Here is a 27,549-nt window from a genome sequence, read left to right as displayed (position 1 = left end):
TGGTACCAGGAATTGAACCCAGGGATGCTTAACCACTGAGCCATATCCTCACCCCTTTTTATATTTTATTTTGAGACAGGGCCTCAAACAGGGCTTTGAAATTGTGTTTCTCCTGCCTCAACCTCCCGAGCCACTGGGATTACAGATGTATGTGCACTGCACCCAGCAACTTGGTGCTTTTAAATAACAAAAATTTATTTTATCACAATTTCTGAGGCTGGTAGTTGGAAATCCAGGTGTCAACAGAGCACTGCTATCCCTGAAGTTTCTGTGAAACAGTTCCTCCTTACTTCTTCTATCTTGTGGTGGTTTCTGAGAGTCTTCGGCTTTCTGTGGCTTGGGTCTGCATCATTCCCGTGTCTGCTGCTATAGTCTCATAGTTGTCTTCCCTTGGTATGTTGGGTATCTTTTATTATAAGGATATTTGTTATTGAACTAAGTCCACTTTACTCCAGTGCGATCTCAGCTTAACTAATTACATCTGCAAAGACTGTTTCCAAATAAGGGCACATTCTGAGGTTCTAGGTAGCTATGAATTTGGAAGGACAGTGTTTAATCCAGTATACTATTTGAGTGAATCTCATAAAGTACAATGCACTGCAAAGTTTGTTAACATCATATTAGGGGTCGCCAGGTTTTCTGTGTTACCAACTTGTTATTGTATTGTCTTTGTGTGTATATGTGTGAACCTTGACTTTAATGATAAAATTATTTTTAAAAAAGTACCTTTTAACAGAAACAATGTGATTTATGATATTTATTTCTTAGCCCACTTGGCCTAGGAGGGTCTAGACACACGGACGGTTATAGCCAAACTCTTTAGCCTGAAGACAAGATGTGCCCCCAGTCTGTCTGTCACCCTTCATTACTCCTGATTGGAGAAGACATTGACATGAGCTCACAGGAACAAGTTATTTGAATAAAGGCCCTATCTGGGGCAATTCTCTAAATATGTGGAGAATTTATAGATGCAGGAATTGAAAAGTTAATGCAAATAACTGATTTTTTTTTTTTTTAAAGCTACTGTGACATCCAGGAAGAGCAGCATGACCAGCTTTGTCTTTTCAAAATGAAATCACAGTAGGATAAGGGAAGTGACCCTGGGGCATGTTCACCTAAGGAATGAAGACAAGATGTTGCATAGTGTTCCTTAGAGTTGATACTTCAACTAACACCTTTAAAATGTTCTTGCTTCATTTCTATTTAGCATTCTGTACTCTTTTTTTTTTTTTCCAGAAAGGTTGAGATCATTTCCTTGGGTAGAGTGGAGTAGAAGAAAAAAAAAGACTTAAGGAGGTTTTCACTCTGGATTTAACCAACCACCAGTTAATCCTGGATTGATGGGAAGTGGAATGCCAACTTCAGGGCCACAGAGTCCTCAGCATGTGTTACAAATTGTTAAAAAAGAGACTGAGGTTCAGCTAAAATACCTGTGAGTCCCTGTGGGCAAACGAGGTAGCCTAGGGCAGGGGAGGTCAAAGAAGCCTTCCTTATATACATAGGACTCCATGGCAGCTAAAGCCAGCCTTGACCACAGAGCAGGACCACGGCCACACCAGGTCCTGGCCGACAGGGCTCTTCTCTGTTCTTGGTCTTCAGTATGTTCTCAGCTGGTGCTATCCTCTCTGAGCTCACCTGTCTTGAACCTTCCCTGATGCTTGGAGTCCTATAGGTACTTGCTACTATATGCATTGGTGAACTGACGAAAACTGTGTCACTTTGGCCAAGAAGTCTTTCCTGAAGCTTCAAGGTTAAGAAGTCACTTCCTTGTACATCTTTTGCAAGGCACATGATGATAATTCAGTGCTTACTATAATGAATTAGATGTGTGTGTTTTTTTGTCTACTCTACATCTCCAACTTTCAGTAGACTTTTCCTCATATCTGTTTTATATTTTGATTCCTACTTTTTTTTTTTTTTTTTACTTTTGATTCCTACCATAGTTCTTGGAATAAATAGGTTAAATTTACATGTGTATTAATTGAACCAATAGGCATGTACTAACCAAGACAGGATAAGCCTAAGGGAAGCACAGTAAAGGATGAATTTGGAATTAGGTAATGAAATCTAAAAGGTTTAACTATGTCTTAATCTTTCTAAGACACATACAAACAAAGAGATCATTTAATTCCCATTTTAAGTGTTAATGATAACAAAGAGCCAGAGAATTATTCTTTGGATGGCACAGGCATTTTTAAAAAAATCCAGTGAGGTAAATTTTCAAGCAAATGATGGTGACGTCCCACCCTGGCTGTCTGTCAGGGAGTGTCATGTTTTCTACTGCTCCATTACTGAAGCTTCAAGGCCGCATCTTGACGTATAAAATTCTTGAACTTCTGCAAGACTGATGTCACTCCATCATTAGTCATGAAGCATTTTTCTTGCTTTATTGTTTTGTGCCAACTCTGGTGGTTATTTCAAGGATATTACACATGAAGGCCCATGACCTTAGGAGGTTATAACCAAAGACCTTCATTATCTACAGGACAAACAGAACATAGTGAATGCTTAAGAAATGTGTATTAAATAAGTGAATCAATGACTATGTCATAAACTAAGTCCCATACAGATTAGTACTGAGTGTATTATTTGTGGAGAAGGACAGGAATACAATCAGGGACATCCCTGTTGAAACAGCACCCTTCTTTTGCTTCAGTACACTTGGCAAGGGAACTTTACACCTTGGCCAGTTCTGCATGAAGGTGTTAGTTTGTAGTAACAAGTTCAAAAATGAATTACACCACCACCCCTTGGCCATTGAGCTTTTCAGTCTTCTTTTTCATTTCTCTCCATAAAAGTGCCTTTTATTTACTTACTTCCAGGATGTTGGTACTATCTTACATCATGTGACTTAGTTCATTTTATTTTTTTTTCGTCTGCTTATTGAAATCTTTATTCTTCAAGGCCCAAGTCAAACCTCTATCCATTCTATGAAACTTTCTTGGCTCATCTTTATTCTCTTTAAAATATTCCAAGGCTCGAATTAGACATCTATGCAACATTTGCCATATAATATCATCCAGTGTCATGTTGAATGTGTTTTTCTCAGGTACTTCTTAAGGGTAGGGTCTCATATATTCCTTTTTTAATTGTCCAGTATGGTTTCTTGTAGCAAGAAGGGATTTGACCAATATTTACAGAAAAATAGGGGAAGGAAGAAAGAAAGGAAAAGGAAGGAAGAATGGAAGGAAGGAAGGAAGGAAAAGAATAATGAAATCTCAAGTTGGAAGAAAACTTAGAGGTCACCTAGTTTTTACATGAGTTCCTTCTATAACCTCCTCAGATGCCTCATTAAAAATAATTAACCTATGTACAAAAGGTTACATTTTTCCTTTTCTGGGAAATAGGGGGAAATGATGAATAATACAGACAAAAAGGGATGTAGAAATTTTGATCAAGTACAGAAATCTAAAATACTATTTCTATAGGGAGAACAGAATAAAAATTATCATGAGACAGTGAGCAATCATTTAACTTTACTGATTTTTTTTTTTCCTGAAAGAGGCCACTATTAATCATTTCTTGCTATTCTGAGCATGTATTTGTGCTGCTGCAGATTTCTGTGCTCTTCTTTGTCAGTTTGAGCCATTCCTTGGTGCGAAAATGACAAGTAGTGATGGTGGGAAACTGACAGAATGAGGCGCAGGGATGAGTCTTGCTCGTTTTTCAGGATGGGGGTGGAGACGTAGAACCTTCAAGCGTTTCTTCCACCATCTTCAATGTGGGTGAGTGGTTGCCCTACCTAAACTGTACCTTAGATGTTCTGATGTCTAACCTATATCAGCCCTTGCCTTTCCAAGCCCCTTTCCACATGTTTTAGGGTAGGACCACTCAAACACATTCTTTGGCTTGTTTACTATAAATCTTGTAAGACTTAGAAAATTTTCTTGTGCTTCCTGGGTGAGACAGTGACAGGGAGCCCCCTGGTGATTCTGGGGGTCTGAGGCATTCTTTTGCTGATGACTGCATAATATACATGTTGTTCTTGGATAAACTAGCTTCTCCTTGCCTTTTTTCCTGTTCTTTTCATATCACCATTGTTTCTCTCAAGGTATACTGCTCTAATTCTCCCATCTGCTGGGGTCTAATGTCCTAGTACAGAAATACAGTCCTCAGAGTCCTCAGTCTTTAACTGCTAACCTTGGCTAGGTCTCTTTGGCTTTGTTTCTCTCTCTCTCTTTCTTTTTTTCTTTTTGGTTTCTTGCAGGACATTTGGTGTAGAAATTAAAATACAAAAGGATGGGCTTGGACACATGCCTGGGAAGGTATGTGAAAACCTATATATAGAAGAAAATAGGTACATGCTGCTAATACTGTCATCTAGGGCAACTAAAATCCATCTTGTCTTCTTCATTAAAAATGGTTCAGACAAATTTGAAAAAAAAGTGATTCAGTAGTAAAGACATAATGGCAATATTAAACAATTAAAAAAATAGAAATGATGGTCACTAAAGGAAATTAAAGATAGTTTCATGACTTCAAGATTTTTTTAAAATGTATTTTTATTGTAAACAAATGGGATGCATGTTGTTTCTCTGTACATGGAGTAAAGGCATACCATTTGTGTAATCATACATTTACATAGGGTAATGTTGTTTGATTCATTCTGTTATTTTTCTCTTCCCCCCACCCCTCCCACCCCTCTTTTCCCTCTATACAGTCCCTCCTTCCTCCATTCTTGCCCCTTCCCTCCCCCATTATTAGTCATCATCCACTTATCAGTGAGATCATTCTTCCTTTGGTTTTTTGAGATTGGCTTATCTCACTTAGCATGATATTCTCCAGTTTTATCCACTTGCCTGCAAATGCCGTAATTTTATTATTCTTTATGGCTGAGTAATATTCCATTGTATATATATATATATATATATATACCACTGTTTCTTTATCCATTCATCAATTGAAGGACATCTAGGTAAGAAATCTCAGACTAGAGTAATCAAAAGGGAATCATTTTTAATAGGTACCTAGTATTCTACTATCTCTGTAGCTTTGAGTGTCATAGCATTGCTTTGTCTAGTATCTTCTGAAAAAAGAAAAAAAATGTAGAATAGATTTTTCAGGAATGAACTACATAAGAGACAGGACAAGACAGCACAATTTTTTGGAAAATTTCAACTAGTCAATAAACTCTGATTTGATTGCAAGAATGAAAAATTCACTACAGCCAGTTTTAGAAAGGACAATTTTAAAGGTGGCTCTTATGAAAGTAGGAAATAAAGCTGGAAAAAAATAAAACTGGACATTACAAACCAGAAAGCCATCAAAGAGTCACTTACTCTCTAGATTGTCAAGCTGCCTCTTCATAAAAAATTTCCATCTTTCTTTTCGTAGACCAGTTTCTTCTGGAAGGTTCTTTTTACCCATATATTTGGCTTGTGACTGACTTTGGGTTCTGTAGTGCCAATTTTCCTCAACAACAGTGTGGAGCTTCCATGTTGTTTCTCTACCTTTTGGGTCACAAGATTAAGAGAGAACATCTGATTGACTAAGTCTGGGTTAGGTGTCCCTTCCTCTTTCAGACAAGTAGGAGGAAAGCCAGGTCCCCTGGCACAAACATTACTACCCAAGGCCTATCTCTCTACAACATATCTGAAAAAGGAGGGATCATTGTTGACTGACTGAAAGTCACCTCAAATATATTTGCTATAATGCCAACTATGTACAAGGTACCATGTTGTGCAATGAAGAAACAGTAGTAACTGACATTTATTACATGTTAGAAACCATAATAATAAATTTACATATATTTAGCTCTGTATTCTTATTGTATAGGTATTATCTATAAGTTATAAATTAGGAAACTGGAACTTAAAGAGATCAGGAATATGGGTTAAGATTGTACAACTAATAGGTTTTAAAGTTAGATAGTCTGGCTTCATTAAATCCAGAATTTGTATTCTTAAGCATAAAGCTAATGGCCTTTATTCTGATTTATAAACTCTTTATAGAAATGTTCTAGCTAGAAAGATGGGATATATGAATAGAAACCAACTAGTAAACAAGACTGCAGAATTAGGAACTAAGTACCTGTATATAATAAATTGTATGTGTCATTAGATTCCAGAGGAGGAAGAGAAAGCACACTGTGATCTGCAGTGGTGAGAAGGAAATGAGATCTCTTGTCACTTTTGAAAACTGCAGAGTTGAGCCATCCTGACCACTGGGTAGGACTGCAGGAGCTCACACCATACCTTCACATCCCATATCTGGCCATCATCTGGTAATTTCAAGGGTAGTGTGGTAGAGTTGCCCCTACAGCTCTGCTTCTTAGTTTTTTAACATTCTCAGATATCTCCCCATAAGTAAGCCCCACACCACCTACACCTCCCTGCACACTCACCCCACAGCCTGTCCTGTCCAGTAAGCTCCTGTACTTTAGCTACATGGGATCCCATTGGATCCTCTTACCTCAGCCAACTCCGCTCTCCCTTGATTGTGCCCTTTCTGGCCTCTTGTTTGCCACCTTCAGCTCAAGTATCCTCTTTGTTGAACTCTTTTTGTTCTTCATTCCTTTGCACTTTCCCATTCCTGCCATTAAGTGCTGGCTAGTCTCCTTTTCTGCTATTATTTTCTGTTATTATTTCTTCCACCACTCACCACAGTTCATTGCATTTATATCTTTACATGCCAGTTCCCTTCCTTTACTTGGAAGCTCCTCCAGGTCAGGTTCCCTACCTTGTCGTTGTTCTTGTAGCCCAGCACAGAGCAAAGTGTCTGGCATATATGAGGTATTTTAATTTCCACTTCACTCTGTTTCTATTGAGGCAAGTAATTTAGTCAAACAAACTAAGGAGGTTAAGATTGTAGTGGGACCCAGTGGCACTTGCCTATGATCCCAACTCTTGGGAGGTTGAGGTAGGAGGATTACAAGTTGGAGGCCATCCTGAGCAATTTATTGAGACACTGTCTCAAAGTAAAAGAGGATGGGGTTGTAGCTTAGTGGTACAGTGTTTGCCTAGCATGCACAAGGCCCTGGGTTCAATTCCCAGCATCTGGGAAAAAATTAACAAAGGAAAGATTAGAAAGTTCGTTTTCTGCAAGAGGGCACTTCTAACACAGAAGTTTGGCTTATTTAGGGGGAAGTTACCAGTAATGAGCTATTACTTACCCTAAGTACATTTTCTGAGTTGGTGAGATTTTCACCAGGTCTTAAGGTACTATGATTATTTTTGCAGACACTGAGGAAGAAATTTTAGAGGAAGCTATGTGAAATCAAGATAGAGACTTCCATAGTGGAAAGATTAAAGTGGTGAAATTTTATTTTTTCCATAACAAGTTGCCCTCCAATCAATGGTCAGGTCACACCTTCTAAGTTGACCCAGGGACCAGGTACAAGATCTTAAACCCATCCTTGCCCCTGGTCTAACTTGGTCTTTTGCATGCTCTGTTGCAGCCCCAATGGTGTTTACATGCTGTTGATTGTGGACGTTAAATCTGGGGTATATTTTATTCTTCAAGCCACAGTCGTGATGTCATTCTTAGCACAATGATGAGTATGTAACAGGTTGGATAACAGGTTGTAGTTACCTTCCAATGTGCAAAATTAATGCAAAATCAAGTTTATTGTAAAAATCAATAAGATAAAAAATTATTTTCTGTTTTCTTCTCTTCCCGCTCCCCTTTTCTTCAGATGGCTTCCCTTCATGTCTCAGGGCATAATTCATTCAGAAATTGAACTTTACCTTCAAGGTGAGGATTAATGACACCATCAGTAGAAGAAAGTACAAGATGATTTTGTACAGCTGGACATCATGGAAGATGATTCTCCCGTTGCCCCCAGAATATCCCCCTTTGCTAGTTTACATTTTGTATAAGATTTATAGAGTGTTTCTTGCAGTGAAAATACATGTAAAGATGTGTCTTGGTAATGTTACATGCTTTACTCTTTGTTAAAAAATCAACTTCAGGATTTGCCACTGTTGAAGAGTTAAACTCACACTTCCTATTTCCCCCACTTATAATGTCATCAGACAGATCTATTATTAACTGCACTTCACTTTTATTTTTGCAGAAATGCAAATAAATCATCAACCTAAAATACAAGAGGAAGCAAATGGTAAATGTTGTTGTCACTTTTCATCTTTTAATCTATTTCTGTTTCCAGATTACCTGCCTTGCATATTTTTATGTCATATTCTTATTGAATTTAAACTATCGATTAAAAAATACTTTAAATGAATGCAGGAATAAGCATTAGATCATAGTTTGATTTATATAAAAAAACTAACATGAGCAACTTTATCTCCAAATGCTTTTTTTCTCTATGTATCCCTTCAATAATTTAAATATATAAGGAAAATAATCATTTTCTAAATGATTAATTTCTATTAATTGTACTTTTTATTGGTTTGCCTATTGGTTACTAAGTTTTCTTTTTAAAGTCTTTTGTGATTAGCCTTTTCTATTATATCATCTTCAAATTGACCTGCAATTGTGTTATTAATATGTTTACATTTTGAAGTTGATCTGAATGAGATGGATGAATACAGATTACTATTATGCATACCAGATTAATAAACCTTTGATTTTAAAAATATGTATACTTTGTTCAGTAATTTGAAATTATGCAGGATTCAGTACTAGTATTATTATATTCTTAAAGTCTTTTTATTGATTAGGATAGCTGATGTTCACTGTGACAACTAGCTTAAAACTAACATTTACATTTACTTATATTAGAAAATGTATTTCAGCTTCCATTTTACTTTGTTCTTTATTTTATAAGGAAAGGTTTATACATATATATGGCTGTTAGTATAGGAATAAGTTTACTAGTGTTCCAGAATCTCTCAGTAATTTTAAGGGAACTTTAAAGGTCTGTATTTTATAATAAACCTTTGAAAAAAAGGCTTAAAATTGCATGGTATTCTAAGTAGAAATAATTATCCATTACTTCTAGAACTTGGTGGGTATATGTGAGTAACAAAGACTAATAATCTTAAATTAAAGATTATAAATGAGACTGGAAATGTCCAAAGTCCTTCATCAGTAATGTAAGCTACGTAATCCATGTCTGTGATGCTGATCATAATGAAGTTGAATTTTACAGGAGAGGTGTTTACCTAGGAGTTGGTTAGATCTACTTCATCAAGTATAATTTTGATTAAAATAAAACATTCTTACCTATTTTCTTGTAATTATTTTTGTTGCTTTGTTTATTTTTTGACCTCATTAAAATGTCCATTTCTTGTAATGCAAAAGTGGACTCGCAGGCCTTGGTTCATGAGACACTATCATTGTCTGTGAATGGATCTCTTATTTCATTTTTAAACTCTGAAGAATATTTTCTCTAATACTTCTTGGGATGTGATTCTTGAAATACATTAGTAGTCTCACAGTTATGGGAATGAGCTAATTTATGGTGTGGAAAGAACCTGGGGAGGTTAAGTGCAGCAATCTGTTGGAGCAGGGTTACATGGTGGTTTAGAGTGTTGAAAGCAAGCATGAGTTGTAGATTTTGAAAGTATATGAAGCATGTTTATGTCATTCATGCCTTTCTAGGCAGTTGGGGTAGGGACAAAGACTAAAATGCTATTTCAATTTAAGAGTGGAGGGAACAAAGAAAGAATCAACTGAACTCATGGAAACCTCATGTTGAGGTAATAAACACTAAATACAATTATGTATCATAGTTCATTGAATCAGACTCATAACCCTGAATATTTATAATTCATATAGGTAAAATCATTCTTCATAGTAGAACTAACTGGAGTTACTGCTTAATTATTATTATTTTTTTTTTGGTACCAGGGATTGAACCCAGGGGTGCTTAACCACTGAACCACACCCCAGTCATTTTTAAAAAAATTATTTAGAGACAGGGTGGTGCTAAGTTTCTTAGGGCCTTGCTAAGTTCCTGAGGCTGGTTTTGAACTTGCAATCCTCCTGCCTCAGTCCCCAGCCACTGGGATTAAAGGCATGCGCCACCATGAGTAGGTATTTTAATATGCATCACTGAATTGAATTTCATGTTAGCAATGCCTTCTGCATTTTGCAATTACATCTTGCTACTCTGCTGAACTCTCCCATTAATTCTGATAAATTTATATTCTTATAATAAACTAATTCTAATAAATTTTCTCATAATACTTTTTGAATGATCTGTAAAGACAGTCATCTCATCTATTAAAAATGACATCTTTTCTTGATTTAATCTTCTACAGAGGTCCCTGGTACAATGTGAAATATAAGCAGTAATGGTAACATTAATACTGAATATATCTAGGAATTACTACATACTCTAAATGTTTTAGCTAGATCTGTGTAACTTAAGTGTTTATGCTAAATCAATTTTATTTGATCTTCACACACCTATGAGGTATGTAGTATCATTAAAGGACCTGGGAGGTGTTTTTTGGGGGTTCAAATTCTCTTTTTTTTTTTTTTTTTTTTTTTTTTGCCTAAAGTTACACAGGTGTCATATGGCAGACTTAGAATTTGAATGCAAGTAGTTTTGTAGTTTGTCTTCAGAATCTGGACTGTTTTTTTCTTTATAGTAACTGCTTTTAACTGCTTCCAGTCATTAGCAATATAAAAGTGTGAGCATGTATCTTCCATGTCTTTGGACTTATTTTGTTGTGTTATTTTTTCTAGTTTATTAAGCTAGATTTTTAGTTCTTTAGCTTTCAGCCTTGTTCCAGACCCAAGTGAAAGGATTTTTATTATTAGTATTATTATTTTTTATTTAGCTTTTAATTTTTAACAGACTGCATTTTGATTCATTGTATACAAATGGGGTACATAATTCATTTCTATGGTTGTACACAATGTAGATTCATACCATTCGTGTAATCATACATGTACATAGGGTAATGATGTCTGTCTCATTCTACCATTTTTCATACTCTCCTCCCTCTCATTTCCTTCTACATATCCTAAAGTTCCCCCATTATTCTCTCATTCCCCACCCCCACCCCCATTATATATCATCCTCCACTTATCAGGGAATACATTCAGCCTTTGGTTTTTTGGGCTTGGCTTATTTCACTTAGCATGATATTCTCCAGTTTCATCCATTTATTTGCAAATGCCATAATATTATTCTTCTTTACGACTGAATAGTATTCCATTGTGTATATATACCACAGTTTCTTTATCCATTCATCTGTTGAAGGGCATCTAGATTGATACCACAATCTAGTTAGTGTGAACTGTGAGCTGCTATAAACATTGATGTGGCTGTGTTACTGTAGTTTGCTGATTTTAGGTAAAGGATGTTTTTAATTGTCAGGGGAGGTTGTAATTGTTATTGTTGTTTTCCATAGTAATCTTTTTTTTTTTTTTTCCAATTTCAGAACATTTACGGAGACAGATTGGGTTTTTGATAAGCTTCCTTTGTTGCAGTTTACTTGGAGGCCAATCTTTGGCTTAGGTTATCATCCCTTGTGGCTTATTTCATGAATTCAGGTCCAGTTCCCACTCTTGTGTGGGCCAGGCTCTCCTGTTCTGACCTGCAGCCTTGGCATCATTATAGTCACAACATTCAGCCTTCTTGTTTGCTGAATACTAATGACTCAGTTTATGCTCATAGTCCTTTTCATAGTTGTTATTTGGCAGTGGGGGATCTCTTAACCTTCTTCAAAATGGAACTTTGACATTTCTTGTTAATTTCTCCAAAATCTAGTTGTGTTATGGGGAGGGGCTTTAAAAATGCTATGGCAGAAAACTGGCTCAGAAATCTAAACTTCTGCCCAAAGTTTAGCAGTTTGTAAGTGAAAGAATTGTATTGGAATTCAGCCCTTAACCATAGTACTAAACTACTCCCTACCTATGTTCAAGGATTTCTGACTTGAGGGAATTTAAAATTTTTGGAGCATTTACCCATTTATTTTCAGGCAGTGGTAATTCTTTATAGCATGATTATTAGCAGTTTGGTAGATTATCTGTGGTAAAGATTATTAAAATATTTTCTCCTCTCAATTCTATTTGCCCAACCATGCTCGACTAGCCTCACTACCCAAACAGTGTCTGCTCAAGGAAAGAAAATTAAATTTAATGAGTAGTATCAATCAAATAAAATTAAGAACATAAAATATCCTAAACCACCATTATGCATTTGAAATAAAATATAGATGCTTTGAATTGCCCCTGCTCTGAATCATTTAGGGCACACTTGTCTGTAGTGATCAGGATAATGATCAGGTTGCCCTACCTCCTGCATTTGAGTCTTCTGCCTGTTGGGTCAGTTGCATTTCTTGCCAATAAAGATATTCTATGGGTGAGTGAGAGCCTGGGAGGTCCTGAGAGGTCAGCGTCTCAGATGTGTGAAGTTAAGGCACCAGAGCAACCATTTCTAGACTGTCCTATCCATCCCCAAGTGCAGAACCTAGAACTGGGTTAGCAAATTCCATGCAGCTAAGTGGGAAAAGAGAAGCCAAAGTGTGAAAGAGTTTGGGCTCAAAAGAGGAAAAAGGGAACCCAGAGGAACTCTCCCCAGCAGAGGGCAGATGTTTGCTATGTCTCCTATTTGGTGTCTAACCCTTTGACCTGCGTAGGCCAGGAAGAGTTCACTGAGCAACCAGTAGGATGATGTGGTGCTGTCTCAGCCTCATTGTGTCTTTTGTTTTATTTTCTCCTGACATTTAATAGCTAGTATTTGAATTTTCATTTCTGCTACATTGACTGTAAACATTGGTTCATACCTTTCCCTGTCTCAGACAGAATACCTACAATTCAACATAGCAATGGAATGAATAGACTGACATTGAAACAGTGATACTAGATTCTCAGCATCTTTAGAACATACACAGCCATAGAGAAATACTGCCACAAGCAACCCATTCCTCAACAAATTTGCATTTACAGATAACTCACCAAGAACATGGTATGTTTTCGAGTGAAATATAATTATTCAATCAGAATGAATAAAAGCAAAATTTCTCACTTTGGGACCATTGGCATTTTAGCCAAATAGCTCTGTTGTGGGGGAACTGTTAAAAATCTCACAAACATCACAGGATGGTTAGCAGCAGACCTAGCTTCTACCCATTAAATGACAATTTCATACACACCCAGTGGTGGACAAAAAAAACAATGTTTTCAGACATTACCAAATGTCCCCAAAAGACAAAATCACCCTCAATTGATAAGCACTGACCTAGAGAGATAGTTCTCTGGGTAAAGTGTGCTGAGGAGTGTAAAGGTGGGGCAAGTCTCAGAAGGTAGACATAGCAGATCTTATTTTCTAAAAATGTCTGTTACAGCAACATCATGTTCTGTCCCCTGTGCTCTTTCAGAAACTTGCCAATCCCATATCAAAAGACAGAATCAACCAGGGCAGATCTTTGAGTCTGTCTTGTCTACTAGTGCATAGCAGAAATGATCCTATTGTCATTTTTGCTATTCACTTTTGTGTCATTAAATATGATCCCACATCTGCCTGCCTTGCTCTCTGCAGATGTTGGTCTTGGGAACCCAGTCACCATATGCTGAAGAAGCACAGATCACTTGGAGAGGTTGGAATACACAAAGGTCATTGTACTGAGCCCTGGGTGAGCTTTTGCTCAGCAGCCAGCACCAATATGCCAGTAACATAAGAACCACCTTGGAAGCAGATCTTCTTGTTCCCACATTGCCCTAGTTGACACTGTGGAGCAGAGATGAGCCTTTGTGACCAAGCCTAATTCGAACTGAAGATTCATTGGCAAAAGAGATTGTTGTTTTAAGTCACTGAGTTTTAGGATGTTTTATTATGCAGCAATGGATAACTCTAGTAGTAGAACTGAGTAGTGCAAGTAGTCCTGAATACATAGGTCAAGAGTTGGATTATAAGTATGTGGAGGATCATGAGTAGTTACCCTAGTGACCAGAACACTGTAATGTGGTTCTGAAAGTTGATAGCTTAGTAGGATGGAGCACAAAGTATTTAAGAATTGTTAGCATATATCCAAAGAAAGGCAAATCAGGATTTCCATATGAACCAAGGAAAAGTGGATGATGAAAAAAGGAAAAGGAGATGGACAGCAAATATCAAGGGAATTTGGGGTAAGGACAAGGTAGAACTGCTATTGCTGAGAACCTGGCTCTGCATTGAAAATGGTCACTGGGACCCTGGGGCACTTGGTAGAAATTTGGTATTTAACAACCATGCTATTTTCCATCACAAGGATCAAGATTTGAAATGGAGCTGAGGGAACTAGACACAAGCAGGGTGTAAGTGGTAAACCACACTGTAGCCAAGTCATCCTTCCTCAGTAGTAGGCTCCAACCTGCAGGGAGGCCACTGGATATCCTACTAACAGTGCAGATTCTGAATCTGGACTGCACCACCTACTTCCTACATAGGTTGGGGAATATGCTGGATTTTCCTGTGCTTCAATTTCTTTCCTATGGAACATAGGCAATACTAAAAACTGTCTCTTAGGGTCGCTGTGAAGATTAGATAAAATAATATCCACAAAGCACCTTGAAAAGTGTCTTCTAGGTCTTAGGTGCCCAATTAATGTTAGTTTTTAAACTTTGTTTTTCAGTATATCCCAATTTTGAGCACTCTGGCTCTCTGGATGAAGTCCCTCTAAGTAATCTTTTTAAAACTTAAAATTTTTTTGCAGTACTGAGGAATGAACCTGGTGTGCTCTACCACTGAGGTACATTCCCCATACCTTTAATTTTTTTTTTTTTTTTTAAATTTTGAGACAGTGTCTCACTAAGTTTCTGAGGCTGGCCTCAAACTTGTGATCCTCCTGTCTTAGCCTTCGCAGTTGCTGGGGTCACAGGAATGTACCACCAACCTCACCCAGCTGCTACAGGCCTTCCAAGCATGCATTTGGACTGGAAGAGGCATACATCCCACCCATTGTCTCTCTCTACCACTTTTTTTAGTCTTTTCCTTCAGCCCTATAAAGAAGGGATATCATTTACCCCATTAAACAATAATAACTAATAAACCGAATCACAGGAATGACAAGAGATTCACCCTAAACTAATACTGAACTAAAATATGTAATAGATTCCTTTCTGATAATGTTTTATGGTTATTTTCTGAATTTAGAGTAGAGAAAATTGAGCATTGTTTTAAACCATTTTATTCTAGGAAGCATAACTCTTTCTAATTCTGTGTCAAGTTCATCCCAGCTCCTGTGGTAGTCAGCCCATAACTTCTCTATTGCTTTACATGTATAATAGGATTAATGATATTTGTCTTTTGAAAAAATAAAAATATTTGTAAAGTACTTAAAAATCCAAAAAAATCTCATGATCCTCTTATAAGGTTGTATTTTGAAGGACTTGTGAGTTTAGATACATAGATTTATTAAGAGATAACATTATTGAAAATTAGAATAAAGTAATAACCTGTCTTGTTTGCAGTATTTTGCTAAATCTCATTGAAATATATTTACATGCCCTTCAAAATGGGGGTGATACAAGGCCAATATTGTTTCCATTATCTTTGTGCTAATAATAAGACCAATCATGAGACAGATGTCTGTGCTTTGTCATGACACACAACACATCCTCTGAAGGACTTGTTCTTTGTTAATTAAGAAATAGTTATGCATTGTGCTGAAACAGTCTTAATGATACCTTGAATATCCTTCCTTAAGCAAGCAGTTTTTGCTTTTCAAAATACTCCTTAACAGATTCCACAATGTTTTATAAATCATTTATTCACTTGCTATGTGCTTATTGTATGACACAGACACACTAATAAAAGAACTTGTCCTTGGAGGGGCCTGCAATCTGGGCGGGTAGAGGGGTGGGAGGGTCCTGATCTGTGCAGACAGTATTTGCACAGCTAAAGATTGAAGTGCACAAGGATCCAAAAGAGTTACAAAGCAGAGAGTGGTTTGTTCTGGTTACAGAAGAGGGGATGTTTGAAAAAGCTGCCTAGAGGAGGTGACCTTCAGGCTGAGCCTGCAAACATAAGGAGTTCACTAGATGGGAAGGGAGGAAAGAGGGTATCACAGCGGAGGGATTTTGGCAAAATCCTAAAGGTAGAAAGATCCTTCAGAATGGCTGGAAGATGTGACAAGGTAGTTCATGGTGTGAGAGGGAGGCTCCAGTGAGGCCAGAGGGTGCTTTGTGGTGTGTATTTGGGAAGTGGGCATCAGTATACGAGAGGAGCTAGAAGAAAACTTTTGCTAGGCATGTTTATCTGTAAGTAGTGGTAATGTTTCTAAGTAATGTCCATCTAATGTTGCAGAAAGTTTTATTATCCTGACCTCTTTCACTGAGCAGAGTGTGGTTGATTCACTACCTAGAGTCTGGAGAAACCTTGGAGGGCCTTGTGGGGGTGGATCTAGTTAACTTTAGGGCTCCCCTCACAAGTTGCCCACAGTTCTCCACCTTTCCCTCACCACAACACTCAACCTCTCCATCAATAAGCCTGAACAGACGTTGTATACACACTGATATCGTTAGTCTGTGGTGATCCACCCCTGATTGTAATCGGGGAGTCAGAGGTTGCAATCTGCAGAGGCCTACTGGTTTTTCTCATGTTCCCTGCAACTTCCTGGGTGCTGCTTTGTTAGGGAAAGCATTATGGAGCCATATTTTCTGTCCAAGAAGCCATCAGGCAAAGCATGGCCAGCCTACAGTTTTTACTATGTGTTGCAGTGACTTAGGGCAGGCAGCTGCGAGGAGCTTTCCCCCCCTCAGTATTCCATACTAGCAATTACATGGTAAGAGCTTAATTTACATGTATCCTCTCTGTGTTTCTCAGAGTATTCCATGGGTAGTTGCCAAGTAACTGAAAATATGTCTGGATGCAGATGTTTCTAAATTCAACAACAGGGTTAATTTTCTGGGCTGTAAAGTCAAACACATGCAACCCCTGTAGCAGAATGCATAGAATAGGGTAAAGATAACATGTTAAAATCTAAAGAAGGGCTAAGGAACTTCACTAGGTATAGTGATTTTATTTACCAAAATAACTTCCAATCAAAATGAACTTCCAATTAATAATAAAAAAGAAAAAAAAAAAAAACACTGTGAAGGAAATGGTTAATGACAGGCCTGCGACCTAATTTTATCCTTGACTTTGGACACATGAAATAGTGCTTCAGTCAAATCCCTTTGCTTATGTGCTAATAACCAGACCTGCTGATAAAAGCATTAATGGTAATTATAAGTAAAAAGAGAATGGAGAGAACTTATATGTGAGATGCTCTCAACAACTGTTCCAGTTATCTATTTCTGTATGAGAAATCACCCCAAAACTTAGTAGCTTAAAACAATGCTTTGCTATTATCTGTCATCTTTCAGTGGGTTGCTGTGGCTCCTAGGTGATTTGTTCTTGGAAAGTTTATAAGTTCCTGTGATCTTAGTTGGCTAGTGCTGCAGTTGCAGACATTTGAGAATGTGACTGGACTTCGGAGATGGATTGCCCATGCTGCCAGTCAATGAGACTGGAAGATGAACTGAAGTTACAAACTTACATGGGCATCTCTCCACATGCCTTAGTTTTTCACAGCTTGACCAGGGTCCAGGGAAAGTATTCATTCAAGTATTCATTCATTCCAGACCCAGGCAGATTAGCCTCCAAGAATGTGACTTCTGCTGCATTGTATTGACCAAGGGCAGCCTGAACTCAGCAAGAGGGGAAATAAACCCCACTTCTTAACAGACACTAAAATGATCACTTTGCAAAAGAGAAAATGGGTTGGCAGATATCATGAGGACTTATTTTTTTCTTCCACTGCAGAGTATATCTGATCCATCTATGTTGCCTACTGTAAATTAACCTGGTATTTATGTATTGATGGGACATGACTGGAGACTGTTACGTGAGCTGGGAAATCAGTGACATTTAATAGCTCTGTGTCCAATGCTTAAACCTTACAACGTAAATTTGAACCAGCCCTTTTTTGTTGTTTGTCATGTGTTTCTCTTATTATAGTTATTTATTTTTTCCCCTTGATGTGACTATTTTTGATTGTGATGAAATATACAAAACATAAAATTTGCCATTTTAACCCTTTTCAAGTGTTCAGCTCAGTAGGATTAAGTGCTTTTATGTTATGAAGCACTGGTTCAAATGCAGGCTAGAGAGGACAATTCTGAGGTATATTGGTGGTCCAGGGGAGAAATCAACAAACTTTTATGATAAAGAGCCAGATAATATACATTTTAGGCCTTGTGGGCCACTTGATCTTTGTTGCAATTTCTCATCTCTTTGTTTTTTCTTTCTTTTTTTTTCCAATTTTATTTTATTTTTCTATTGGTTCTTTATTAGTTATACTCTTTCCTATGTACATATGGGAATATACCAGAATGAATTTCACCATTATGTATATTCACAAGGCACCAATTAAAAAAAAAAAACTAAGTAAGTAGCAGAAGGATCAGTAAAGTAGAGGGGAATGGAAGAGAGGGAGGAAAAAGGAAGGGAAAAGGGAAGTACTTGAGACTGAATTACAGCAAATTATATTCCATTCTCTTATAATTATGTCAAAGTGAATCTTAATGTCACATATAACTAAAAAGAATCAATTTTCTTTTTGTGGTGGGAGAAGACCCATAGATAACATGTAAACAAATGATCCTGGTTTTGTTCCAGTGAAACTTTAATTACAAAAACAGGTAGAAGGCAAGATTTGATCCAAGGGCCAAAGTTTGCCAATCCCTGGTCTATGATACCTCCAAAGGAAGAGTGTTTGCTCTGTATCTTGCTATTGAATCATTAGCAAACTTGGTTTCAGGTATGCTCTATAAACTGTGTTAAGTCTGATTTGATTGTGATATGCATTTAAAGTCTCTTGAATGTTCAACACAATGCTTGTGCACAATATGGACATTTAATATCTATAAGTCAGCTGTTCTGCAAATATTAATTGAATTCCAATGGTTGACATGGCAGACTATACTGAAGTTTAGGATTTTCTAGTTCAAATACACCTGAACTGATTGATTGCACTCAGCTACATGATAATGAAAATGACAGAGCATGTACTTTTCACTGTGTAAATGGAAGTTCCTATTCAACTTTATTTCATTATCGAGAAGAAATCTAAATTTATTGTGGGATATTTGAAGATCATAGAATATACTTAGACTACTTTTAGAGTATTTTTAACACAGAAGGAAAATAAGTTTCCTAGGATGTATTATAAAAAAAAAAAATCCCCTTTTTACAGCAGGATTTCTTCAAATGGAAGCCATGGTATCAGGTTAAATTTGAGAGCCAATGAAAAGGGAATGAAGTGGGGCAGTCTAAAGTAAATTGTCAGTAATGGCTCATTGCATAACCAATAAACTATTTTTTAAACCTTTGAGAACACTAGTAAATATACGATAAATATTAAGATTTCAGTTACATGGAATTTCCATTCTTCCATTCTTTGAGAGCTTTAATAGATGTTGTTTTCTTAAGAGATAAACAGATGACAGTATTTTTTGACATGCATATTTGGGATAAAATAGCACCTACAAGGAAAGAAAAAAAGAAATGATTGTATAGGCAAAATATCTGAACTCATTTTTATTTTTGGTGAAGAAAATTTTAGAAAATTATAAAAAATACTTGTGATTTGACACATATATAAGCAAAACAAAGACTGCAAACATATTTTTAGCCCTATTATAAATAAACTGTTTCACAGGACAGTGAAACTTCTAACTTAAATATAAACTCAGAATGTTTCTCTGTTGTTTTCTACAAATGTTCCCATTTTATATTTCAGATAGTGTGACATTCTTAGAGAGGTTAAGTGATCAGATTTTAAAAAGTATATTGTAGAAATTATGGAACAGACTTTTTTTTTCCTAGTGCCAGAAAAGAAAAAATATGCTCAGGGAAACTTGAAAATTAGCAAAAATAACTGCAGAAAATATTTCATTAGCTATTCCACCATTGAAGCTTATGTCATGGTGACATGCTACTTCCAAAAAGGAGGAACACAAAAATATTATGTGAACCGGTGGCTTCTTGCTATTTGTCTTTGTTTTAGAACAAGAACTCAAGCCTACACATAAACTCAAAGCTATTGGTTTAGCCTCAACAGCAGAAGATCAAAATCCCGGGGCAGGCTCAGATGGCAGGGTAAGGAGACAAAAATGAAGTAGGAAATAAGACATACAAAAGGAAAGAGTTTCTTTAACTTCTTACATTATGCATCAAAGCACAGGTGTGAGGTTTTTGGTGAGAATTAGGATCATTACAGGGTTCTCAGTGGGATCATAGTTTGAAGCATGCACGATTTCTGTTTTCCCTGAGTCCAAGTTCCTCAATGCAAAGTGGCAACAGAGTAGAGGTCGCAGAGCTCATCCCTTCGGGCTCTACTATTCCTTTGGTATTTTGGTACTGAGGCTTAAATTTCATCTTTATTGTTAAATGTAGTATTATGTAAGATTGACTTGATGCAAGTTTTAGCAAATTGGTTAGAAGTCTTCAGAGAATGTCTATGGATATACGGGCAGGGAAATGGAGTAGAATTGATGTATTAAAAGAAAAAATGAACATCTTAGTGGAGGAGTTACTGAGAACTTGCGTGTCCAGAATGGTGGTGGGTTTTAACTACATTTTGTAAATTTGAAAATCACACACAAGGCAGCATGTATTTATGGAGCTTTTGAAAATAACAATAAAGTTGTCTTCAAATTGCTCCTGCACTCCAGGGGTAGCCTGCAATGTGCAGAGATGCATGTCCTACATAGAGTTCTGGCAGGCACAACTGTATCCTTGTTATGCTTGACTGTATGGTGTGAACCCAGTGCCGAAGGGGTTTCCTGCTGCGGGCTTGATGCTAGTTTCCCAAAGAAATACTCAAAAGGCTAAAATGAATGCAATCTCAATTTGTCTTTCCAACTAAAGCAATCACAGAACAATACATAGATCTTTTAAAAAGATGTTTTCTGTCATGCTCAGCTTGTCTCAACCTTTCTGTGCTCCTGCCGCTTCACTGTGGCAGGAAGCTCAATTATCTATGCTGCTTACGTGATGCATAGTTTTTATTCCCAATTCGTTTTCCCTCCATCCTCCTCCCCACAAGCTCAGCTTTTTTGCTAGACCCTATTTATGTTGTACAGAATTTCCCTCTTGCTCATTGGTTCATTCCAACTTTCAGGGTACTCCAGCAATTTTTCATGGGAAAAACTAAACAAAACAAAACAAAAAAAACCTTCGCTCTTTTTTGCTTATTTTAAGGTCTTCTACATCCTTACCACTGTTCTTCTAGGATCACCAAACTGTGCTACTAATACCAGCCTGACAGAGTTCTTTGCTGGTATAGACAATGGCCTCTACCAGTCGGGCAACCAGTGCAGATGTTTATCTTTCTTTTAATACATCGATTCTACTCCATCCCCACCCAAAGATTCAACAGTGGTACCTCAACAAACTCCTAGATCTTTCAGCCAGAATGCTAACTGCCTCCAACTCAGCTGTTTTGCCCCTCTCTGTTGTTCTTGAGAGCCCACAACTATTTGTTTTGCAACTAAGATGCTATATTTCCAAAACTATTGCATATGCTAACTTCCAAAGCAGAGGTTCTTATAAACAACTATTTTAGTACTTCTTGATTTTACAAACTATTTATTTCATAACTAAGGAGCCTAACTAGATTTCTACATTTCCCTAATATTAAGAGAGTTTTCCTTCAGAACTTCATATTGCTTTCTTTTTTCCTTTGCAGATGGAGACTGGAAGGTAACTGTTGTCACTGGGGAACTTGAAAATGCTGGCACCACAGCAACAGTATCCCTTTATGTCTATGGAGAAACAAGATGTTCAGGTCCTATTATTTTGGGATCTGGGAAACACCAGCTGTTTAGCTCCAACAGTGCAGATATGTTCAAGGTAAGACTAACAAGGCTATAACTTGTTTGCTAAGATATATAATGGTATACATTCCCTAAAATGGACTCGAGAATGACTTCATTATGTTGGTCTTGCATGAGCATTATATATTTTTTTGCTATATGGAAAACTTCTATCCTGAGAGAGTTGGGAAACAGTAGTCATCATAAGAATACAAGATTTCAGTTTCTTCCCCATTTTTATTCGCATAAAAAAGCAAAAAAATATACACACTTTAGAGAGTTTAATGTGGAAAAATTTACTACTAATCCGACCAGCAAGCTGAGTATTTTTGTTTGCGAATATCCATCCAAGTTCTTGTTAGAATCCTTACATATTTTACACAAGAAATATGAAGAAATGAGAACTGGGATTACTCTTGATTCATTTTTACAAATTACTTTTTAAAAGAGTCTGCTTTATAGAGTATCTTGCCTACCAGGACATAGGGAAAAATGATAAATCTTTGTTGTTATTAATCACTATTACACACCAAATTATGGTTTATTCCTGCCATATGTAGCATTTAATATCTTCTAGTTAACATTTCTCAGCTCCCCTGAAAGTTATGTTACCTGACTCTGCCTCTGTGGAAATTATCTCAGCTCTTATCTTTTTGTTAAAAGAGCTTTGTTGAGATACAATTTACACACCATAACATTCACCCATTTAAGTGTACAATTCATGAAGTTCACCACATTCACAGATTTTTGCAACAACCACCACACTTCACCCCAAAAGAGAGCTCATTGGCAGTGACTCTAACTCCCCATCCCCCAGTCTTAGGAAACTCTACTCTCTGTTTCTGTAAGTTTGCCTGTTCGGGGCATTTCATATAAATGGATTCATAAAACATGGGGACTTTTCTGTCTGACTGACTTAGCATAATGGATTTTTTTGTTCTAATTAGTTATACATGACAGTAGAATGCATTTTTGACACATCATACATGAATGGAGTATGACTTTTCATTCTTCTGGTTGGACATGATGTAGAATTATATCGCTCATGTAATCATATATACACATAAGGTAATAGTGTCTCATTTCATTGTCCTTCTCACCCCCATATTCTCTCTCCTCCCTTCCCTCCCGTCTTTCTAATCCAAAGTACTCCTGTTCTTTCCTAGCACTCCCCCTTAATATGAATTAACATCTGCATATCAGAGAAAACATTCTGCCTTTGGTTCTTTGTGATTGGCTTATTTCACTTAGCATGATAGTCTCCAGCTCCATCCATTTACCTGCAAATGCCATAATTTCATTCTTCTTTAAGGCTGAGTAATATTCCATTGTGTATATATACCACATTTTCTTTATCCATTCATTTGTTGAAGAGCACCTAGATTGGTTCCATAGTTTAACTATTGTGAATTGAGCTCCTATAAACATTGATGTGGCTGCATCACTATAGTATTCTGATTTTAAGTCCTTGGGGTATAAACCAAGGAGTGGGCTAACTGGGTCAAATGGTGGTTCCATTCCAGGTTTTCTGAGGAATCTCCATACGACTTTCCAGAGTAGTTGCACCAATTTTTAGTACCTTTTCCCCCACATCCTTGCCAACATTTGTTGCTGTTTGTATTCTTGATAATTGCCATTGTGACTGGAGTGAGGTGAAATCTCAGTGCAGTTTCTCTTTGCATTTCTCTAATTACTAGAGATGTTGAACATTTTTTTCATATATTTGTCAATTGATTGTATTTCTTCTGTGAAGTGTTTGTTGAGTTCCTTAGCCCATCTATTGATTGGGTTACGTTTCTTTTGGTGTTAAGTTTTTTGAGTTCTTTATATATCATGGAGATTAATGCTGTATCTGAGGTGCATGTGGTTAAGATTTTCTCCCATTCTATAGGCTCTCTCTTCAGGTTATTGAGCATAATGGTTTTAAGTTATTAATCCAGGCAATAGAATGTATCAGTGCTTCAGTCTTTTTTATGATTGAATAATATTCCATTATATGACTGTATCATATTTTATCCATCACCCACCAGTAGACATTTGGGTCATTTTCACTTTTTTGCTATTATGAATAGTACTATGATGAATAATCTGTACATGTTTTTGTGTAGACATATGCTGTCATCTCACTTGGTTATATATTTAGGAATAGAAATGTTGGATTGTGGAAACTGTGTTCAGCATTTTGAGAAATTTCCAAACTATTTTCCAAAGGCAGTTGCACTATATTTGTGTTCCCACCAGCATTGTGTAAGTTTTCCTCTTTTTCTACATCCCCACCACCATTCATTATCATCTTTTATTTTAAAATGCTATCCCAGTGGGTGTGAAGTAGTATCTCACTGAAGTACCTCTCTGTGGTGTGGGTTTGTTTTTTTGTTTTTTTTTTTTCTTTTGGTGGTGGTGGTGCTGGAGATTGAACACGTGACCTTGTGCATGCTAGGCAAGTACTTACCAACTGTGCTACATACCCAGCCACTCACTGTGCTTTTCACATACATTTTCCTAATAACTAAAAGTCCATAATAGCAGAACATTTGGAGAGAGCAGTCAGAGAGGAGTATTGGAGATCGGGGCTGGACCTCTTTCAGCAGTTAATTTAGAAATCTTATCCACTGTCTAACAGACTAGACATGAAATAACATCTTTTAAAAGCTTGAAAATTTAATGAAAATTCCATGTCTAAAATTCGTTTACTATCTGCTGCTTTGTCTTAGGGCACTCTTTGTTGAATTCCTCCTGTGATAATTCTTACCCTGCAGCTGTCACAAAGGCATCCCATGTATCTTATGTGGTTATTATTTACTTACAGAATTTCCTAGAGATTTCACAGGGAATTTTATTGTAGTTTTGCAAATAGAAACACTTAATAGTACTTTCTATAGCTTGAAAAAAGTTAGAGCCTGTGCCATTTATTCTGAAAAGTAGTTTACCATTGTATAAAGTCAATTAATTTTGTAGATGATAAGTTATAATCCATGTATGTATAATATGTCAAAACACTACTGTCATGTATATCTGAAAAGAACAAAGTACATAAAAATTATAGATGAGCTGGTTTAATATAAATTTTGAGCTCATACAGCATTTGCACAATAATTTAATTATACATTTTATTCCTTAGAATAGACTGAAGAATGCATTTTTGCCTTTTGAAAAGCAATTTATATCAGCAACAATCAGAAGACCTGTATTTGAGTTCCCACTCTACCCTTGGCCATGTAAGGAAATGTATAAATCACTTAACATTTCTAAGCTTTAATTTCCTCCTTTGCAAAATGGGCTTAATACTACCTTGTAGTATTATTGAGAGGATGGAAAGAGTTAAAAATTAAAACACTTAAAAGTATAAAACATTCTTATCTTTATATTGAGACTGACTCTTCTGATACTGCCCACAAATTGGGGTAGGCTTCCTGATGGGGTGGGATTTAAGACAATTTTTCAGATGAATGAAGGCAGGAAGGCAGAGTTGGCAGATGGTTAGTAGGTGGCTATTGCTGGCATGGGGGTCTGTGTAGAAATGTCTGGAGGCTGCAGTAGGAGGAAGGAACAGAGGGAGCCAAGATTGGCTTGCTCTAGCCCATCATTGAGTATGTAAGTAATATCAGGAACATTTATCTTGGGCCTTTTCAATGTTTAAAGGTCAGATGTTCATGTGTACCTACAAATTATTAGCCATTAGCTAAATGAATGTCAGCATGTCATTTTGATTTGGGCATAACTCCATGACTTTCACATTTAATTGTCTCTTTTCTCCTCCTCCTCTTTTGTTAAATCTTTTTCTCTTTTCTTTTTTCTTTTCTTTTCCTGTTTTTTTTTTTTATGGCAGTTCTGAAACTTGGAATTTGGTAATATTTCACATTGATTCCATTCAGAAGTTTAGGAATTGCAGCACTGAGCCATGCCCTGTAGAACAGTTGACTTCCCTGTGGATGGGCAGATCCTAGGGACAACTTAAGTTGCTCTTTTCCCTCAGTCACAAATTTTCACTTAGGAGTTCTTATCAAAAGAAGTCAAAGGAATTGTTCTCCTTTAAAATAGAATAAACTTGGACATCGAAACTCCAATGGAGTGACTCCAGAAAGATGGCAGAATAGGAGTTACCCAGCTCCAGTACCCTTCACAGAAAGAGCAACTGGCAACTCCCCGCAGACAAGAACATCTTTGTGAAAATTCTAGAACCTGGGCGTGAGGCTGAAGCACCCACCTTGGACCACAAAACCCTAGAACAGCAGCGTTAGAAGGGTAAGGGGAGCTTGACACTTTGGGTCGCCCTTCCCTCAGACTGGCACAGCACACCAAGAGGGCTACCCTGGGCCTGCGGTTTCCCCAGTGGGTAAAAGGAAGCTTGAAGTGAACATCCAGCTTCCTCATTATTATGGGGTGCTTCATAAGAGGTCCCTTGTGTTGTCTCACAAGGAACACTGAGGGAATTGGCAGGGCTAGACTTACTAGACAGGAACGAAGAAAAGAGACAGGGCTCAGAGTGATCAGCACACAGATCTAGAGTAGTACTGCATCTGGCTGAATTGTCATCACCCAACCATCTGTAACCCTTACCTGAGCGGCGCAGGGAATACAATCTGTGGTTCTCTCTGGCTTGGTTACCCAGCCAGTAGTTATGCCAGACCACAGAGCCCAACTTATATCCCTGTCAGAGAATCAAGTAAACCTGGTGGCTTCTGAACTATGGAGTATAGAGCCTGCATCCCTCCCTGACCAAGCAGCCCAGACACAGAGCCCAGTCCATGGCTCTGCAGGGTAGGGACTTAGCCACGACCTTGCCCACTGTGAGACAAGCTTAAGGCCAAGTGTGACCAAGAAGTAAGACCAGAAAATATGTCTAACCATGGACCCGAGACTGTGGCCCCCCCACCAAACCCAACCCATGGCCCTGCTTGACTGCAGAGAACAGTTCATAACCCAGTGGGGCAGGGATTCCAGTCCATGACCCACCCAACTGCTGAGCACAACTTATAGTCCTGCCTAACTGTGGGTCTGACTCTATAGATCCTACTAACTTGGGAGCTCAGTACTAACCTTGAATGCTGTGGAGTACAAGCCTCTGCATGGACAGGGAACCCAGCCTGTGTCTCTGCCTAACCATGAGGCACAGCAAACAGAAACTCCACTCAATTACAGAGCCCAGCCTCTAGCCACACTCAGCTTCAGAACCTAACCTGTCTATCTGAATGTGGAGACCAGCCAACAGCACTATCTGGATAGGGAATAGTAAACTCTCCCACCCGGTCAGAGGTGATGTTGGAGTCTAGTTGTTTTAGTCAGCCATCTTGCTGCTGTGACTAAATGACCTGAACAGCACAACTGTAAAGGAGGAAAGGTTTATTTGAGGGCTCACAGTTTCAGAGGTCTTAGTCCATAGAAGGTCAACTCCATTCCTTGGGGCACAAGGTGAGACTGAACATCTTGGTGGGAGAGGGTGTTGGAGGGACACAGCTTATACCAAGGTGATCAGGAAGCAGAGGGAGACTCCACTCGCCACATACAAATGTATACACCCCAAAGTCACACCCTACCTGCCTCCATTTACCACTCAGTTACTCCCATCAGGGATTAATTCATTGATTAGGTTAAGACTCTCAAAACCCAATAATTCCTCATCTGAACCTGTGAGTTCATGTGAGTTTTTGGGGGACACCTCACATCCAAACCATAACATTCCACCCCTGGTCTCCAAAAGCTCACACTCATCTGACAATGCAAAATATATTTAGTCCATTTTCAAGAGTCCCTATAGTCTGAATAATTCTGAGATTGCTCAGAGTTCAAGTCCACAGTCTTCTCTGAGGTTCAAGGCAATCTCACATTGTGAGCTCCTATAAAATTAAA

At 37.6% G+C, this 27,549-nt stretch overlaps 1 protein-coding gene across 5 annotated transcripts in view; it reads left to right on the top strand.

Moving 5' to 3' along the window:
• Window positions 1–27,549, top strand: part of Rp1 (RP1 axonemal microtubule associated) — a 316,770-nt gene that overhangs the window by 215,534 nt on the left and 73,687 nt on the right. For 4 of the 5 annotated variants that reach the window (XR_007109811.1, XM_047561225.1, XM_047561198.1 and 1 more), the window contains 3 exons: window positions 7,634–7,692; window positions 8,015–8,059; window positions 21,573–21,736. Coding sequence is in view for 4 of the 5 variants with exons in the window: in XM_047561225.1 (XP_047417181.1) it covers window positions 7,634–7,692; window positions 8,015–8,059; window positions 21,573–21,736 (268 nt within the window). In the remaining variant the exon portion in view is untranslated. The remainder of the gene's footprint in view (window positions 1–7,633; window positions 7,693–8,014; window positions 8,060–21,572; window positions 21,737–27,549) is intronic. The other variant, XM_047561216.1, reaches the window with a different exon arrangement.

Source organism: Sciurus carolinensis, chromosome 1 (genome assembly GCF_902686445.1).
Source record: "Sciurus carolinensis chromosome 1, mSciCar1.2, whole genome shotgun sequence".
Lineage (NCBI taxonomy): Eukaryota > Metazoa > Chordata > Mammalia > Rodentia > Sciuridae > Sciurus > Sciurus carolinensis.
This window is presented reverse-complemented; position numbering and strand designations above follow the sequence as displayed.